The 18,355-nt window shown below is 50.9% G+C and overlaps 1 protein-coding gene across 1 annotated transcript in view; it reads right to left on the reverse strand.

Moving 5' to 3' along the window:
• LOC139437697 (collagen alpha-1(I) chain-like) overlaps nt 1–18,355 on the reverse strand; it is a 44,025-nt gene that overhangs the window by 16,557 nt on the left and 9,113 nt on the right. Inside the window, exons 2-4 of the mRNA XM_071212275.1 lie at nt 14,891–15,604; nt 11,660–11,824; nt 10,695–11,385 (exon numbers count right to left, since the gene is read on the reverse strand). Coding sequence (XP_071068376.1) covers nt 10,695–11,385; nt 11,660–11,824; nt 14,891–15,604 — 1,570 coding nt within the window. The remainder of the gene's footprint in view (nt 1–10,694; nt 11,386–11,659; nt 11,825–14,890; nt 15,605–18,355) is intronic.

The following is an 18,355-nucleotide window of genomic DNA, read 5'->3' on the forward strand; positions in this document are numbered from 1 at the left end:
TTTTCTCATGTAAGAATATAGCGTTCAAGACTTCTTTCAGAGTGCCTGAGGCCAGTAAACTGAGTAGCTGCATCTCTGAAAATGTTACTTTTTCAATGTCACATTTTTTGAGTTTGGCATTCTATGTTTAGAACCTCAAAGAGGGAAACGGACTTGGCCCAGTGGTTAGGGCGTCCGTCTACCACATGGGAGGTCCACGGTTCATACCCCAGGTCTCCTTGACCCATGTGGAGCTGGCCCATGCACAGTGCTGATGCGCGCAGGGAGTGCCGCTCCACGCAGGGGTGTCCCCGGCGTGGGGGAGCCCCACGCGCAAGGAGTGCGCCCTGTAAGGAGAGCCGCCCAGTGCGAAGGAGAGTGCAGCCTGCCCAGGAATGGCTCCGCCCACTCTTCCCCTAGTCGCTGAGGACAGAAGCGGACAAAGAAACAAGACGCAGCAAATAGACACAGAGAACAGACAACCGAGGGAAGGGGGGGAATTAAATAAATAAATCTTTAAAAAAAAAAAAAAAGAACCTCAAAGCTATCGCTCAATTGTGCTCTTGTGAACCTGTGACCCATAGGAAATCTGCTGTCACGGTGATCTTTGTCCCCTTTTTTCATAAAATAAACTTCATTTTTAAAGAAATTTTAGATTCCAGAAAAGTTACATCAAAAGTTTAAGGAACTCCCATATATCCCAGCCACATTTTCCCCTATTAATAACATCTTACATGAATGTGGAATATTGAAAAACAAATATTGAAGCATTGCTACTAACCAATTATGATTTACACTAACCAATTACGGTTTACACTTTGCACCATACAGTTTTATAGATGCATAAGCATAACCTCTGGAATGACCTCCTGACTCAATTTGAAATATCTTAGCCATAAAAACTCTTTTGTATTTAATATTTTCTCCTTTTGGTCAAGGTCTTTTTCCAAATGCATCACTAGTTGTCATTTGGTATTAATCCCTCAGTGCCAGGGAGGCTCATCCCTAGGAGTCATGTACCACATCTGGGAGTGGGGGAAGGTAGTGAGTTTATTTGCTAAATTTGGCTCAGAGAGAGGCCATGTTTGAATAACAAGGTTTTCAGGAGATAACTCTTAGGCAATAGATATTATTAGGCCAAGCTTCAATTTACAAGAATAATTTTCATAATTACAAGCATTAATATCAAAGGCATGGCATGTTGGTCTGTTTTCTTTTATTAGGCACTACCTATGTACTCTGGAGATTCTTGCCACTCTTCTTGAGAATGTAGTAGGACTCTCCAGGATGGGATTTTAATATTTTGTTGGTTATTGTTGGGTCTCCATGTACTGAGATAACAGTCTATGACAACATGAACACATTCCTATTCCATAGAGGCATAGCCCAGGTGCACCATTCCCCACACATCCCTCTACCACTGCCACCTTGCACCAGTGACCTTCCCCTGCTATAGATGCTGAAAGAACACTCCCACAACTGTTTTCTCAAGCATAGTCCTCAACTTCACCAGAGTTCACCTGTTTCTTTCTCCAGCCCTCCCCCTAACTCCAAGGATAGCCCAACCCACCCCCAAGCCCCACTCATACTTAAACTCCAGCACCATTGACCTCACTCACATTGCTGCATCACCATTACTGCCATCCACTGCCAAATCACCACCGTCCATCTTATCATAGATTCTACCCAGATTGAGCATCGGCTCACCACTCTCTACTCCCCTTCTATCTTCTAGTAACCTATCTTCCTTACTCTGCCTCTGTGAGTTTGCACAACGTCCTTAGTTCATATCAGTGAGATCATGCAGTATTTGCCCTTTAGTGACTGACTTACTTCATTCACTATAAGGTCTTTGAGGCTCATCTGTGTTGTCACATGTGTCAATACTTCATTCCTTCGTTCCTTCTTGCAGTGAGTAATATTCCATCATATGTATTAATATATACCACATTTTGCTTATTCATTCATACATTGATGAACGTTTGGGTTGCTTCCAACTTTTGGCAATTGTGAATAATGACACAACGAACATTGTTCTGTTTGTGTCCCTACTCAATTCTTCTGGATATATTCCTAAATGTGGGATTTCTGAATCATATGGCAATTCTATAGTTAGCTTCCCAAGGAACTGCCAAACAATCCTCCACAATGGCTTCACCATGCTATATTCCCACTAGCAGTGGATGAGGGTTCCTATTCCTCTACATCCTCTCCAACACTTGCAGTTTTCTCAAATTTCACAGGTAATTCTTTAGGGTTTTCTCTTTCTCTTTTGGTGTTTTGCAATTGCGCTATAACAAGTGTCTGTGTGAATGCATGAATGGGTATGTATTTCATTAATCTTGCTTCACAATTGCTGGGTCCTTTTATTGCATTGGAATGTTGCTTTCTTTTTTCTTTTTTTTTTTTTTTGCAGTTCTGGGAATGTGTTTTCTTTTGTGGTTTTGAGTGTTCCATTTTTTTTTCTCTTTATAGAAATTCTATTAGGTGAAGTGAATGTTGAAAATGTTACGTATGTCTTCCATATCATATTTTTTCTTTCATACTTTCAATTTCTTGGTCCTTTGGTGTTGTGTTCAGGGAGAATTCCCTGGGTTCGTCTTTCAGTTCAATTCATGGACAATGTCCATTTTGTTACTCAGGCCAGCTACTTATAGCTTCTTCTTCTCCTTTTTTTTTTCTTTTTTTTTTTACAATTCAACAATTGATGTATTTTTTTAAAATATTTATTTATTATTATTATTTTTAATTACATTAAAAAAAATATATGAGGTCCCATTCAACCCCACCGCCCCCGCCCCCCACTCCCCCCACAGCAACACTCTCTCCCATCATCGTGATACATCCATTGCACCTGGTAAGTTCATCTCTGAGCATCACTGCACCCCATAGTCAATGGTCCACATCATAGCCCAGACTCTCTCACGTTCCATCCAGTGGGCCCTGGGGGGATCTACAGTGTCCCGTAATTGTCCGTGAAGCACTAACAATTGATGTATTTTACTTAGAAGACTCTACTTGTTTCTGTTTATCGATACAATGAACTTTCAAAATGCATTCTGTTTGCTGTATTAACTGTTTCTTTGGGCATCAGCTTTTTGATGGGTTGAACTTTTATTGTACCATTCCTTCCTTGATCCTCTTTTATTTGCAGTAAAGAGTTAGACTATCCTCCCCTACTTCACCACTGGCTCATGCTGCTGCAGCTGCACCAAGACACTGGAGTTTCTTTCATTTAATCCGTACATGTTTAGGCCTTCAAACTTTTGTACTTCTAGACTTTCTGCCTTAAAATCTTTCCCTCCCATGTGCCAGTTTCCTACTTACCTTTCCAGACCTAATACATTTCCTCCTCAGTGAAGCACTCACAGACACCAGTCCCCCAATAAGAGTAGTTAGTTCTGTGCTCTCAGCCTCCTATTTCCTCTGCTGCACACTTACATCAGTGTATTACAAGGTCAATTTTAAAAATCCAGCAACGTGGTTGGTTCCCTTTTTTCCTTGCTAACCTAGGGCAGGGATTAGCAAGCTTTTTCTATAAAAGGTTGGAAATATTTTAGGCTTTGCAGAAGAGCTGGCTCTGTTGCCACTGTTCAATTCTGTCATTATAGTGTGAAAACGGCCGCAGGTAATTCCAATGAAACCTCATTTTTAAAAACCAGTGGTGGAGTAGATTTGGCTCATGGACCACAGTTTGCTGATACCTGTCCTAGTGGGTCAAGGACATTCACCTGACCAGGGAAGAGATAGAAATGTCTAGAAAAGGCTTCAGGGCCTCACCCATATGCCTTGCCCCTGTCCTCCCAGTGCCCAGCTGCCAACATGAACATTCCTACGCCTGGGGCCCTCTGTGACCTAGAGGCCACTTTGCCGTCCACGCAGCAGTCCAGTAGTGCTCGGAATCACTAGGAAGGGAGTCAGACACCCGATCACTTTCCTCTGCAGGCTGGGTCGCGGACTTTGGGTATCTCGTCATAGCTACGTGGCTGATTCTTGTGCAGCCGGTTTCCAGGCTGAAAGCCGTAGGCTGGATACCTGGGGACCTCCACGCCCACCGCCTCCCCGCAGGTGACTGACAATACGGGGCATCTGTTTTCACTCTTCACTGTGTCTTTCCTGCAAAGCTCTCGATCATCACATTAGTGTTGACCCCATCAAAGGCTTTGTGTCCTATTGTCTTCTTTTGCATACGACAATACTTTTCATTCCAGTAGAAAATGGAGGATGAGCATTTGCACAGCGCTGACATCCTCCCACCTTTCCACCTCCTGCTCCCACCTGCACTTCCTCGGGGCTGAGAAGGTGGGAGGCGCCTGTGCGTCTCAGTGGGCTCCCATGTGTCACAAAGCTCCACGTCAGGCAAATTAGAGGTAATCTTCTGCTTTATAAAAACTTACTTTACCCTTTATTGTACGAAGGATTCAATACAGGTTTTCTGTTAGTAGCCAAATTCTCTAGCACATTTAAGAGATTAGTCTCCAACGATTCACTTGACTTTTTTTTTAAAGGAATACATTGATTATGTAAAACCAGGTCTACCTGAAATTTCCTTTTTACTGGTTTTTATGCCTTTTTATCCCAGGATAAAATTGTATTACTTCATACAAGATATTGGAGGGTCTGGTTCTGGTTTCTAGACATGGAATTGGTCAGATGAAAGAAAGCTAAGAAAGGCAATCAGAAGCTGCCTGAGACCCCACACTCATTCTCTACTCTTTTTTTTTTTTTTGGATAATGTCATTTTTTAACCAATATTGCCATTGGAGGTTTCCACTGTAACTCTTTGAACTTCCGAATCCATCATTCTTCCTCAAAGTGTTCAAGTGAGTCATACTCTTGTTCCTGTTCCTAGAAACTGAAAAATTGAGACTAAATGAACTGCCCAGCTTGAAAGATTTATCTAACCATCTTTGGAACAATTAGCCCAGGACCTCGCACATAGCTGGTGCTCAATAAATAGTTGTTAACAGCAGAATCTGAGTCTTTTTTCTGCAGATGTTTCATGGCATCACGCTGCCTCATACTGCATCATGGTCTCAGAATCAGGCCATAGATTTTGGTATATGCCTTTTTGAGGATTTGGGCATAGACGTTAAAATTTTTTGAAAAATGATTGCATGTTGCCTTTGTGATGGTGCAGCTATAATAATAAGGACAGCCAAAAAGGGCTCAAAGAGCCAAAGAAGCTTGAAGGGCAGGTGAGAACTTGGGCAGTTTTCACTTGGCCCACCTGTTCTTCCACAAAGAGGCAAGGGAACAGGGCTGGCAATCTGGCTTCTGGAAAAGGTCAGCAGCGTCTCCAGGCACAAGGGAAGTGTGGCGATGAGGAGAAGACTCTTCCTGAGTTGGAAGCTCTTCTATGCCTTGGCTGTTTTCATTCCCATGATAATATGGCGGATGGCCATACCCTCTAACGGATACAGCTAAAACCTGAAGGAAGGAGAATACAGTTGCCAAACCTGCACAAAAGTAAACCTGGGTGGGAGTGGAAGTGACAAATTCTTGACAGTGAGCCATCATAAGCTTCATGGAAACACCTTTGAGCTATAGGGTTAATATTTCTAGCAAATCAAACCATAAGCTTTTTGTTAGAATTATTTTCAGTATTTCATCAATTAACAGCAAAAAAAAAACCACTCAACTTTAAAAAACGAGTGAATGTTCAAATTCTATTATATAAGTAGGTTGAAATTAAAATGATGGAAAAAGATATATCATGCCAATATTAGTTTAAGAAAAAAGTAGGAGTGGCTATAATACTAGATGAAGTAGACTACAAAGCAAAGAAAATTACTACAGAGAAAGGGGGGACATTACATAATGACAAAACAATCAAACTGCCAGGAAGACCCAACAATCCTAGGCAAAGCACAGATCCTCAAAATACATGAAGCAAAAACTGATAGAGCTGAAAGGAATAATAGACAAATTATTACTTATACTTGGGAACTTCTTCAATTCCTTGACAGCATCTGATAGGACTGCTAGACAGAGAATTGGTAAGAAAGTAGAAAATCTGAACAATGTAATCAACCAACAGAATCTAATCAACATATAAAGAACACTCCACCCAACAGGAGCAGAATGCACATATTCTTCCAAGAGCCCATGGAGCATTCACCAAAATAGATCATACCTCAACACACTTTTAAAATCAAATCACACAGATTATGTTCTCCAACCATAATAGGATCAAACTGGAAATCAGTGAGAGAAAGATAACAGAAAAATTTCTAAATGCTTGGAAATTAAACAATGCACTTCTAAATAAGTCATGGGTCAAAGAGGAATTCTCAAAAGAAATTTAAAAAATACATCAAACGGTTGGAAGGGAAAATGACACGTGTCAAATAAATGAGATGTAGCAAAGAGTGCTGGCCACTGAATACTTGCAGCAGAAAAGAGGAAATGTCTTAGGCCAATATTCTAAGTTCTTAGCTCAAGAAGCTAGCAAAACAGAGGAAAATAAAGTACAAAGCAAGCAGCAGGAAGAAAATTTAAAATATGAGCAGAAATCAATGAAATTGAAAATAAGAAATAGAGAAAAATCAATGAAGCAAAAAGCTGGTTCTTTAACAAAACCAGTAGAGTTGCTAAACCTTTAGAAAGACTGTCAACAACAAAAAGAGAAGAAAAAATCACCAAAATTAGGACTGAAACAGGATATCACTGCAGATCCTACAATCATTAAAAGGAAAATTAGGGACAAATATGAACTACTTCCCATTCAACTTATTATTATAGAAGACATCTGAAAGCTTAGAAGAAATGAACTAATTTCTTGAAAACCATAAATTATCAAAACTCATGCAAGATGAAATCACTTGAATGGTCCTATAAATAAATTAAATTTGTAATTAAAAATTTCATATACATACAATCCCCAGGCCTATATAGTTTCACTAAAGAGTTCTACCAAAGATTTAAAGAAGAATTAACACCAATTTTACACAATATCTTTCAGAAAATAGAGGATAAGAGAACATTTTCCAACTCATTTTACAAGGTTAGTATTACCCTGATACCAAAATAAACAAAATATGAAAAAAAAAGTATAAGCCAATATCTCTCATGAATATAGATGCAAAAACCCTAAAAAATATTATGAAATTGAATCTATGTATAAGAAGAATGAGACACCATGACTAAGTGGGATTTATTCCAGGTATACAAGGTTGGTTCAACATTCAAAAATCGATTACCATGCCATATGATCATATCATTTGATGCAGATAAACATTTGACAAAACCCAACACTCAATTCATTATAAAAACTCTAAGCAAAATAGGAATAGAAAGGAGTGACATCAACTTGATTAAAAGCATTTACAAAAAAATCTGCTAACATCATACTTAATGGTGAGAGATACTGAATGCTTTCCTCCTAAGACTGGAAACAATAAGGAAGTCTGCTTCATCACTCTTATTCTACATGGTACTGGAAGTTCTAGCCACTGATATAAGACAAGAAAAAGAAATAAAAGGTATAGAGAGTTGAAAGGGAGAAATAAAGCTGGCACTTTTTGCAGATGACGTGATTTTCTACATAGAAACTCCCAAAAATGATAAGTGAATTCAGCAAAATCTCAAGATCAAAACACAGGAATGAATTACATTTCTATATATTAACAATAATCATATGGAAATGGAAATTTAAAATACAATATCACATATAAGGGCTCCAAAGAAAATGAAATACTAAGTTGTAAACCTAACAAAGCATGTACAGAATATGTATGCTGAAAATTGCAAAATGCTGATGAAAGAAATAAACCAAGACCTAAATAAATGGAAAGATACATTATGTCCATGGTTTGGAAGACTCAACATAATAAAGATACCACAATTCCCCAAACTGATCTATAGTTTTAATGCAATTCCTATCAGAATACAGTGTAAACCTAGTGTCAGCCTAGACAAGCTTTATTCCAAAATTTATATGGAATGCACAAGCCCTAGAATAGCTTAAATAATCTTTTTTTCCTCTTTATTTATTTTTTTAATGTTACATTAAAAAAATATGAGGTCCCATATAGCCCCCACCCCCCTCACCCCACTCCTCCACCCATAACAACAACCTCCTGCATCATCATGAGACATTCATTGCATTTGGCGAATACATCTTGGAGCACTGCTGCACCTCATGGTCAATGGTCCACACCATAGCCCACACTCTCCCACAGTCCACCCAGTGGGCCATGGGAGGACATACAATGTCTGGAACTGTCCCTGCAGTACCACCCAGGACAACTCCAACGCCCCAAAATGCCCCCACATCACATCTCTTCCTCCCACTCCCTACCCCCAGCAGCCACCATGGCCACTTTCTCCACACCAATGCCACATTTTCTTCAATTACTAATCACAATAGTTCATGAATAGAATATCAGTAAGTCCACTCTAATCCATACTCTATTCCTCCATCCTGTGGACCCTAGAATGGCCATGTCCACTCCACATCTATATCAAGAGGGGGCTTAGATTCCACATGGATGCTGGATGCAATTCTACTGCTTTCAGTTGTAGCCACTCTTGGCTCCCTGGTGTGGTGGTCGACCTTCTTCACCTCCATGTTAGCTGAGTGGGGTAAGTCCAATAAACCAGAGTGTAGGAGCTGCAAGTTTGTTGAGGCCCAGGGCCTGGCTATCATATGGTCAGTCCAGAGATTCAGGTCCCCTGGGTATACATTAAACCCCAGCACTACATTTTCAGTAAAATAACAGGAGAGGCTTGTGGACAAAGATCACATCTGAGTCCAGCTCCATCACACAGAAACACAAACCCCAAAGTAGGGCCAACTGACATGGCACTGAACTCCATCTGCCATGACCATAGAACCTGTGGGTCTCTGTAGCCCTCAGAAGAACAAATACCTGGGGTTGCATTCTACCTTATATGAGGCTTACTATACAGCTACAGTAATCAAGACAGTATGGTACTGGTGAAGGGAGAGACACATAGATCAACGGAACAGAATGGAGAACATAGAAATAGACTCACACACATATGCCAACTGATTTTCGACAAAGATGCAAAAGCAGTTCAACTGAAGAGTGATAGACTTTTCAGCAAATGGTGCTGACACAATTGTCATGCATAGGCAAAGAAAAAAATTCAACTTCATACCTTATAAAAATTAAAATGGACTACAGATTTAAATATAAAATGTAAAACTATAAAACGTTTAGAAAAGCACATAGAAAATTTTCACTATCTATGGCTAGGCAAACATTCTTAGATTTGACACCAAAAGCAAGTTACATACAAGGAAAAAAATGATACAATGAACCTAATCAAAATCAGAAACTTTGTTCAGAGAAAGACCCTGTTAAGAAAATGAAAAGATAGGCTACAGACTGGAATTAAATATTTGTAAAGCACATATCTGACAAAGATCTAGTATCTAGAATGCATAAAGGACTCTCAAAACTTAACTGTAAAAAAAAAATTCCAATTAGAAAATGGGCAAAAGACGTGAACAAACATTTCACAGAAGAGGAGATACAGATGGTAAATCAGCACATAAAAAAGATGTTCAAAATCATTGGCCTTCAGGGAAATGTAAATTAAAACCACGAGATATTACTACACCTATCAGAATGGCTAAAATAAAAAAAAAAAGAATAGTGACATCATCAAATGCTGGCAAGGATGGGGAGAAACTGGATCATTCACATATTCCTGGTAGCAATGCAAAATGGAAAATTGGCAGCTTCTTACAAAACTCAACATGCAATTACTAGAGGACCTAGCAATTACACTCTTGGGCAACTATCCCAAAGAAATGACAAAAAATTGTACATGAATGTTCACTGCAGCTCTCTTTGTGATAGCCAGTTTCTTCTTGGCCTTCTGGCTAAGATCAGCTGTAGTGTCTGAAACAGCCACAGCCATAAATAGCCCGGATGTCCCTCAGTGGGTGAATGGCTAAACAGACGGTTATGTCCCTACCATGGGCTAAGATCTAGCAATTAAAAGAACAAAGTTTTTCTTTTATAAATGCAACAACCTGGATGAATCTCAAGGGAATTATGCTGAGTAAATAAAGTCAGTCCAAAAAGATTGCATTTACTGTAGAATTCCACGTATGTAACATTCCTGAAATGACAGTTATAAAAAGGGAAAGCAGATTAGAGGATGCCAGGGGCGCGGAGGGAGGGAGGGCCGTGGGTTAGAGACGAGCCAGCCGAGGAGCCTCGTGGGGTGGTGACGGCATGTTCGCAGCTTCACTGTACTCGGACCTACCACGAGAGAAAACTGCACAGAAAACTGGGGCAATCTAAATCAGAAAGGTGGACTGGAGCAACGCCCGCCTCCTGGCTGCGACCCTGCACTGCCGTTTCAGGAACTGCCGCCTTTGGGGGAGACTGGAAATGGCACACAGGATCATTTCTCACAACTGCACTGTGAACCGACTCTGATCGCAAAATCATTTTTTAAATGTCTGAATGCCCCTTGGCTACATCTTTTTCAAAATAAAGTACAATCCTCCTAAAAAGCCAAGGACGAGGGGCAGAAGACCGTTTCCTAAATTTTAAGAAAGTGAACTCCCAGGTGTTCCCCGCCTCGCTGTCAGCGAGGCGCTGCGCGCTGCCCAGGGCTGGAACGAGGCGTTCTAAGCGAGACGCTGGCCCTGCCTGGCGGCGCTCAGGTGTGTGTGGAGGTGAGCGCTGGTGTGCGAGGGGGACCGAGCGAGCGGCGGGCGCGAGAGCTACCCCACCCAGCTGCGTGCGGGCGCGGCGGGCTGGCGGTGCGGTGCTGAAGGCCAGGGAAGGGAGTGGACGGGTGCCGGCGCCTCGGGAGCCGCAGGAGGCCCTGCGGTAGCCGGACAGCGCCGGGGCGGCGACCGAGCCCCACTGGCCACCAGACAGGTGAGCGCGGGCGGGGGCGCGGCGCGCAGAGGCCCGCAAGCGTGCGGGCGGCGGGGCCGGCGGAGGCGGCGCCCGGGCTCGGGGCTGCAGCGGAGGCGCCGAGCGCCTGCGAGCGCCGGGAACCCAGCCCCGCAGCCGGGAAGGGGGCGCCGCCCGGAGATCCCGGGGCGCCAGCCCGGCAGCCTCTGCAGGCCGGGGGCGCGCGCACGGGCGGCACGTGGGTGCGGGGAGCCGGCGCCGCGGGGCCTCCTCCCTGCAGCGCCGCGGCGGCCGGGAGTCGGCGCTCGGCGGAGCCGGCGGGTGCCGCAGGGACAGGGGCGGGGCCCGCGCGGCGGCACCCCCAGCCGCGGCTGGCACCCAGCGGGCAGGGCCGGGCCCGGGGTTGCGGCGGGGCGCGGCGCCTGGGGGCGGTCTGGGCGCCCCCCTCCCGGCGCCGGGGCCTACGTGCAGCCCCGGGGCGCGGGGCGAGCGGCTTTGTCCGGGGTTAGCCGGCCACGCGGGCGCGGGCGAGGGGGCTCCACCGACCGGCCAGACCCTGGCATGCGGGAAAGACTGGGGGGACGGAGGGCAAGCGCCGTGGGGCCTCGAGGGAGCTGTGCCTGCAGCCGAGCCCTGGGCACCCGCGGGGACCGGCGGACTCCCAGTGGGTGGGCCGCGAGCTGGGGGGGCGGCGTGGGGTCGCTGTCCCCCGTCGCCGCCGCTAGCGATCCCCCCACGCCTGCCCCTCGACCCGGGCTTCCTGCCGCCCCTGACGGGTTGGCGTGGGGCGCGCGCCGGGGCGGGGACGACCGGGGGCGGGCACCCTATACCCGGGAAGGGGTGGGGAGGAGAGGAAGGTGTGGCCGGGGGGAGGGGGCGGAAGGCGCCGGCAGGCTGTGGCCCGGATCCCGGCGCCCCGCGGGCGGGCGGGCGCGGAGGGGGCCGCGGGGGCGGCCGGGTGCCCGCACTGCGGTCGGTGCGGGCGTTCCCGCGTCCTCGGAGTGAAAGGCGCAGGCACGGGGTCCTTCGGAAGGGCCCAGGGCGGGCGAAGACCTGTGCTGGCAGCAGATGGCGCGAAAGGGTTTGGCCGCGGGGGCGTGGGGCTGGGAGCGCGACGGCGGGTGTCTACTGCGGGCCGGTGACAGCGACGGCTGCCGCGCCGCCACCCGGGCAGGGCTCCCGGGGACGCGAGCGGAGAGGGCGCGAGGCCTTCAAGTGGGCATTTCCCGCAGTGGCCCGCCCGTCTGTAGCCCCCGCTCTCGCTCCTCCCGACACCCCCCCATCTTCAAGGTGCGAGAAGGTTCCTGCGAGCACTCAGCAACCCCCCTGTCTGCAAACCGGGACAAATGCTTCACTCCGTTCACGCCCGGCCCCGGGTCGCCTTAGGGGCAGTTTTTTCACAGCCCTAAGGCGTGGCCACTCCAAACGCACGGCGACTCGCTGGTGTCCTCGGCTGCGCAAGCCGCGGTCGGCGCCCCCGGAGGACTCGGAAAGCCAAGGCCCGGCGGCCGCGCGGGCTTTGGACGCCGAGGGTCCCGCTGCGGGGCGCGGGCGGCGGGCGCGGGGTGCGGACGCTCCTCGCGCCCCTTCCCTTGGCGAGATCGGGGCACTCGGCGTCTCTCTGCCCCTCTCGCACGTCTCACCACAGTGACCCCGTAGGCAGAGCTCGGAGTCGGGGAAGCCTCCCTACCTTTGTGCGGTCGCTGCCTCGCCACGCCTCTGCCCTTCCCTGCGGCGGGCGACGCGCGGGCACCTGGGCCGCCCCTGACCTCCGCCCACGCCCGAGGCGGCCGGGTGCCCGTCTCACAGCAGCTGCCACGCCGAGGCCATTCCCCGGCTCGGCTTCCCCGGGCAGAGCCCATCGGCGTCCGAGCGCCCGGCGCCGCCATCCCTGCCCCGCCCCACCTTGCGGGGCGACCCCCCGGGTGTGTGCGCGCGTGTGCGCGCGTGCTAGCCGCACGCCTTTAGCTGCACTGAGCAATCCCCAGATGTGCAAGACAAAGCACTTCAAGCAAAGATGGTCCAGAGTTTAGGTTTAAAAAAAAAAAATCCCCAAAAACTTCCTTTCGAGCCACGCAGACCGTGCCTGCCGGCCGCGTGCCTCGGCTTCTGGGGCGTTTGCGTCCGAGAAGGGATTTTAACTCTAGATCACCCACCCCCCCAAATCCGCTTGGAAATTACCTCCCAGAGCGGGGCCGCATCCAGTGGCCCTGCTGTCGCCCCGCACCCCGAGCCCCCTTCCCGGGCAGACGGGGAGGATCTGCACCGCCCCCCCCCACCCCCGTTCTCCCAGTGTGCGGTGGGGCGGTGGGGGTGGTAGGCGGAAGTCTTTATTTTAATTGTGAAAAGTCTGCGTGTCTGGGTCCTGTGCGCGGGGTTCGCTTGTCACCATCAACCTCCAGTTGTAATGTGGCGGTGTCATCACGATTAACTCCTGGAAGTGGAAAACTTACCCACCTTTCTTCCTAAGGAGATGTATGTGTGTTTAAATCCAGCCCCCCTCCCCACCCCCGACGGACGGTCGATTTATTGATGCGATTTCCCCAAACTTTGCGTTTTGGAGAAATGGTCAACGAGGCGCAACAGCAGCGAGGCGTCCCCCTGCAGAACACGATGCTCATCGATTGAGCCGATTCTTCACAGATGAGACGCCCCCTCGCCCACCCGCCCCCTTCTCCCCCAGTGTACCATGGCCAGCTGCCCGGCTTCCGCAAAGGCTCCCGATCCCACGTTTGGACCCAAAGCTCTCCAAAGCTGCTTCGGGCTAAACCACCCGTCGGGTGTCCCGTGCCCCTCGATGGGTCAAACGTGCCCCGATCAACGAGTCACACCGCGCTTGGAAAGACCTTCGGGGCCAAGGGACGTGTCGCCTGGCTGCCAGGAGTGGGGGGCGGAGGCGGGGCACCCGAGGATTCAGGGCCTCCGCGGTGCCCCCTCGGCGCGGCGCCGGGGCTCGGCCAAGGGCGGCGGCGGCCCCGCCCGGCAGCCGCGTCTCGCCCAAAGCAAGCTCAGAGCTCCCGGGGCTGAAGTTTGAAAGGATCCCGGGGAGGGGCAGGCGTCTCCCCCCAATTTGGTTATAATCACTAATCCTATAACGCTGCCCGCAGAAGCCCCCGAGTGGAGCGCAGGCGCCCGGAGCCACGGTGCCCGCGTGCGGCTGGCTTTGGCGGCGACGCGACCGCGGGCACAGCGGCCGGCGTGACACCGCATTTTCTCTGGCTTCTCGCCTTCCAGGGCGGTGGGGCCCGGGGAGGGGGCCGGGGCCGGTGGGGGGAAGAGGCTGCGCAATCCTCTCGCTCTGGGGGTCCCGGGGGGGCGCTGGCCCAGTCCCGTCCTCCCTGCGGTGCCCACTCGTCCCGGGTGATGAGCAGCCGGGCTGCCGGCGCCGCGCCCCGCAGGACCCCCGGCCCCGTCCTCCTCTCTCGACCTTTACCAGCCACGGGTCTACACGCGTGGACCCGTTTTCGCACCCACGGGGTCGCCCTCTCCCCGCCCCCCCCAACCCGTTTCCCGAGAGGGACCCGAGCCTGCGGCCGCGGGGCACCGCCCCCCCCCCCGCGGGCCGACCCCCGAGCCCGCAGGCTCCCCGGGGCGTGGTCCGAGGCCCCCGCGCCCTGGGTGGGGTCTGCCACGCACCGCAGTGGGTTTCTCCCTGATAGTGTGCGGGGATCTAAAAAAAAAAAAAAAAAAAAAGCCACCAGACGTTCCTAAGGGGCGCGCGCACCTGCGGGGTGGCGTGGTCCGCCCCGCGAGACGCCGGGGCCCCGCGGCGTGGGGGGCACTGCGGGCCCGGGCGGGAGGCGGGCAGGCCGGCGCCGGGAGCCTTCCCCCCGCCCCCGCTCCGGGCAGCGTCGGGCCAGCCCGGCCGCGCCCCGCCGTCTCCGAGCGCCCCGGCTTTTCCCGCAGGAAGATGGGGTGCCCGGCGGGGGCGGGGGGCGGCGGGGCGGGCGGTCACGTGCCCCCGCCCCCGCCGCGGCGGCGGGAGTTCCAATCAGCGCGCGCCAGGGGGCGCCTCCCGGGCAGGAACCACGCGGCGCGGCGGCGGAGGGGGGCGCCGCCACCTGCCCGGCCCGGCCCCCGCGCGCGCGCCGGTGGTAGCGTCTGCTCGCCTACAAATGGCCCCGCCCGCGCCGCTCGCCCGCTCGCTCGGGCTCGGCGCGGACCCGCCCGGGCGCGCTGCTCCGCCGGCGGCCGGCGTCCGCTCGCCCCGCACGGCCCCGCGCCGGCCCGCGGGCCCGGCCGGCCCCCGAGGGCGCTCCCGGCCGCGAGCGCGGGGGCCCGGCGGGCGGAGGGGGCCCCGCGAGGCTGGCCGCCCGCAGGTGAGTGCGCGGCGCGGGCGTGGGGGGCTGCGGGGCGGGGGCCGCGCGGGCCTGGGGCGCGGACGCCGGTTAAGTTTGCAGAGCGAGCCCGCGCGCCCCTGCCTCCGCCGCCGCTCCCGAGGGCCGGGGGCTCGGGCGAAGCCCCTGCTTGGGGGGCAGGGCTTCGGGGAATTCTTGTCCTGAGAGTCCTGTGGGGGGCGGGGGGCGAGGACACATCGGGTGGGGACGTGTCGCTGCAGCTGAGGGGCGCGAGACGGTGGGACTCGAGTGCGCCCGTGTGTGCGGATGCCAGCCCGGGGTGGGGCGAAGCCCCTGCGGCCGCTCGTCGCGTCCCCAAGCCCGCTCAGGAGGCCGACAGGGAAACTGCGGTTTCCCAAGTGGTCGCTGGCTCTGACGGCCCCGAAGCGGGGGCCCCACGGGCCTGAGGTGCCCGCGCAGAAGTAGCAGGGCAGGTGGCTCGAAAAAGAGTGGGGGGCATTTTAAGGCACCCAGATATTTTTTGACCTTTTCACTTCTCCGCCGAAATTAGGGATTTTTTTGTGTGTTTGTTTGCTTGCTTGTTTGTTTTGAAGTGCTGAATCATGCGAAAAGACGCCGTCAATCATTTATTTCATTTTTGGGGTGAAGTTTTTCAACGCTAATAATGGCTGCATTTTTTTGATGCATGCCTTCAATGGGTGGCGTAGGCACCGACTTTTCATACTGTATTTTGAGACCTCGGGCGGCTGCTGCTTGTCTTGATGGTGAGTTATCTCCGTGCATCATCTCCTACCCCGGTCACCACTCCTCCTCTCCCCTCCAAAAAACAACACACAAAAACAAAAACAAACCCAGGCCCATTTCCTCGGCGTGTCCGTGATTATGAAGGCATGGAGGAAGCAGCCCCAGCAGAATGACAGCATGCTCCTCTGATGAGTGCAGGGACGGCCAGGCTGATCTGTCCTCTGCCCCCGAAGGAACCTCAGGCTCAGGGCAGGCTGGAGAGAAAAAGCAGCAGGAGTTGTCCGTGGAGGAGGACATAAGCCCTAACTAACCCAGGTGCACTCAGTAGAAGAGCTGCAGGGAAACGCTTTTCCGGCGGAGGCGGGCAGTTTTTGATGCAGGTTCTGCAGGACACACACCAAATAGCAAGACATGATTCAGGAAGAAAACCCAGAGGAGCAGGGTTAGGAAAATGGGTGTGTCCAGAGACAGCTCTTGGCCATGAGCTGTGGACTGCGCTGTCCAAACTCCTGAGTGGCCTGCTGACTCATGGGCGCCGAGCGTGGCTTCGCAGGATTGGGTTTTCTTGTAGACCTTGGTTGGAGGGGGGGGAAAGTGGGGGAAAAAAGCTTCAAAAGAAGCATCCTGAAGCAGAGAAGCCAGGCTCCTCCCTCCAGCCCTTCTCCAGGGAGGTTTTCCCTGATTCCCGAACCTGTCGCCTTCATGTCAGCCCCTGCCACCGTGCTTCTGCACAGTGCACTTGGTTTGCCAGAAGGATTTGAATCTGAGTCTTAGCATCAGAAACCAGTGGCGCTCTTAACAACATGGCTAATTTAGGGAGGAACGCGAGGAACTGGCAGGGGACGGGTGAATTGAGCCTTCTGTGCAGCACAGGCTCCTTGAGCAGTGCTGGCTTGGCTGGGGCCCCACCCTGCCTTGGCTCTGCAGGAAGGGCTGGGAAAGGAATTTGACGATTGCGGTGGTGCAGGGAGAGACTGTTTCTAGGCTTGGGCAGTACTTTTATTTAAGGAATACTGACACTTTGGAGGGTAGCCCTTAATTCATAGGTGGCTGTGAAGAAGCACAGCCGCATACAGTGTCACCTGTCAGCTTGTTAAAATGTCCATTTAACTTTGAGAGGTTTCTTTTTATACGAAGCCATAGCAGCTTCCAAGTTTTAAGATCCTGGGGCTCCGATCCATTCTCGGAAGGACACGTATCTTCAAAGCTTATAGTGAAGCTGAAGAAGAGTTGTTTTTGCTCTGGTCTCCTTAAGAAAACCTCTCCATAAAAAAGTAAGTTTTTTGGGAGAGAGAGGGCTCATTTTCAGGCAAGGCATAGAAGAAACCAGCTTGTGGGATAGACAGACACCTGTTCTAACAGTGCTGCATAATTGGAGCAGGAAACAGGTGAAGGAGCTGATCTTTTACTGCCTGGTCCTTCAAAGAGGACCCAGTCCTGTCACATCAGATTAGCAGAGGAAGGTGAGAAGATTTCAAACCTTCTCTCAAAGCTATGGGGGAGAAGAGGGGAGCTGTCGTGAAGAAAGGCATCTTCTCAATTCCCAGTTCCTGTGGTCACGCCCTTGCTTATCCGCAGTGTCTGCTGCAGGCCGGCTGACCGCGGGTGACCACGACAAAGAGATATCGGGGCAGTTCTCTTTGCTTTTATTTTATTTTTTTAAAGCAACTAAAAAAATGGCCCACTTGATGTTACCAATCCTGTTTTAAGACAAATAAATCATTTAAAGAAGAGAAAATGCTACCCTTCCCCTGATGGCTAGAGTGAATTCATGCATTTCTAAATCTGGATTATGGCAACGATCAGCAGGAGCTCAACAGTTCCAGTCTGAAGCAGCATACTCCAGCTGAAAACTGCATGTTCCCTTCTGAAACCTTCTTCTGTTATCTTCCCCTGCCGCCCCTTTTAAATCCACAAAGCACACCTGCAAGTCTAGGCACCTAGAAGGCGTTGAGATTTCATCAGGAACACACAATTGGGCAAATTGCCTGTGATTGTGGGTCATTCTAAAATCAAAATAGATTTCAGAGTCAGCTCCTGGAATCCAGTTGGTAGGATACACCTGATGTATTGTTCCACAGCCTGCTTGCCAAGAGGGTCTTTCCCCAAGATTTGCCGTGCTTACTCTGTGGGATTTGGCGCTGCCTATTTGCACAGTAATTGCAGTGCGAGATGGTTCCAGCATACCAGTTCCTTACGTCCTGACAGTAAATATGCAGGCAGCATTATGTGAGGAGCATTCCAGAACGCCCGCCACCCGCTGAAGTGAATGTGCTGGCTGAGTAAACACCTGGCTGCCTTAGCCCCGCAGCCAAGCTCCTTTTTGACCCCAGGAGATGATGATGTACCCTGAGCCATTTTACGAGCTAAGAGAGCCTTTGCAGGGCAGGGAGGGGCATCTGTTGTCTGACTTGGTTTAGAATTGGCTTCTCAGAAGCTACCTGGAAGAAAACACATTTTGCTAATCCGCTCATTACAGGGGCC

This window comes from Dasypus novemcinctus, chromosome 26 (genome assembly GCF_030445035.2).
Source record: "Dasypus novemcinctus isolate mDasNov1 chromosome 26, mDasNov1.1.hap2, whole genome shotgun sequence".
NCBI lineage: Eukaryota > Metazoa > Chordata > Mammalia > Cingulata > Dasypodidae > Dasypus > Dasypus novemcinctus.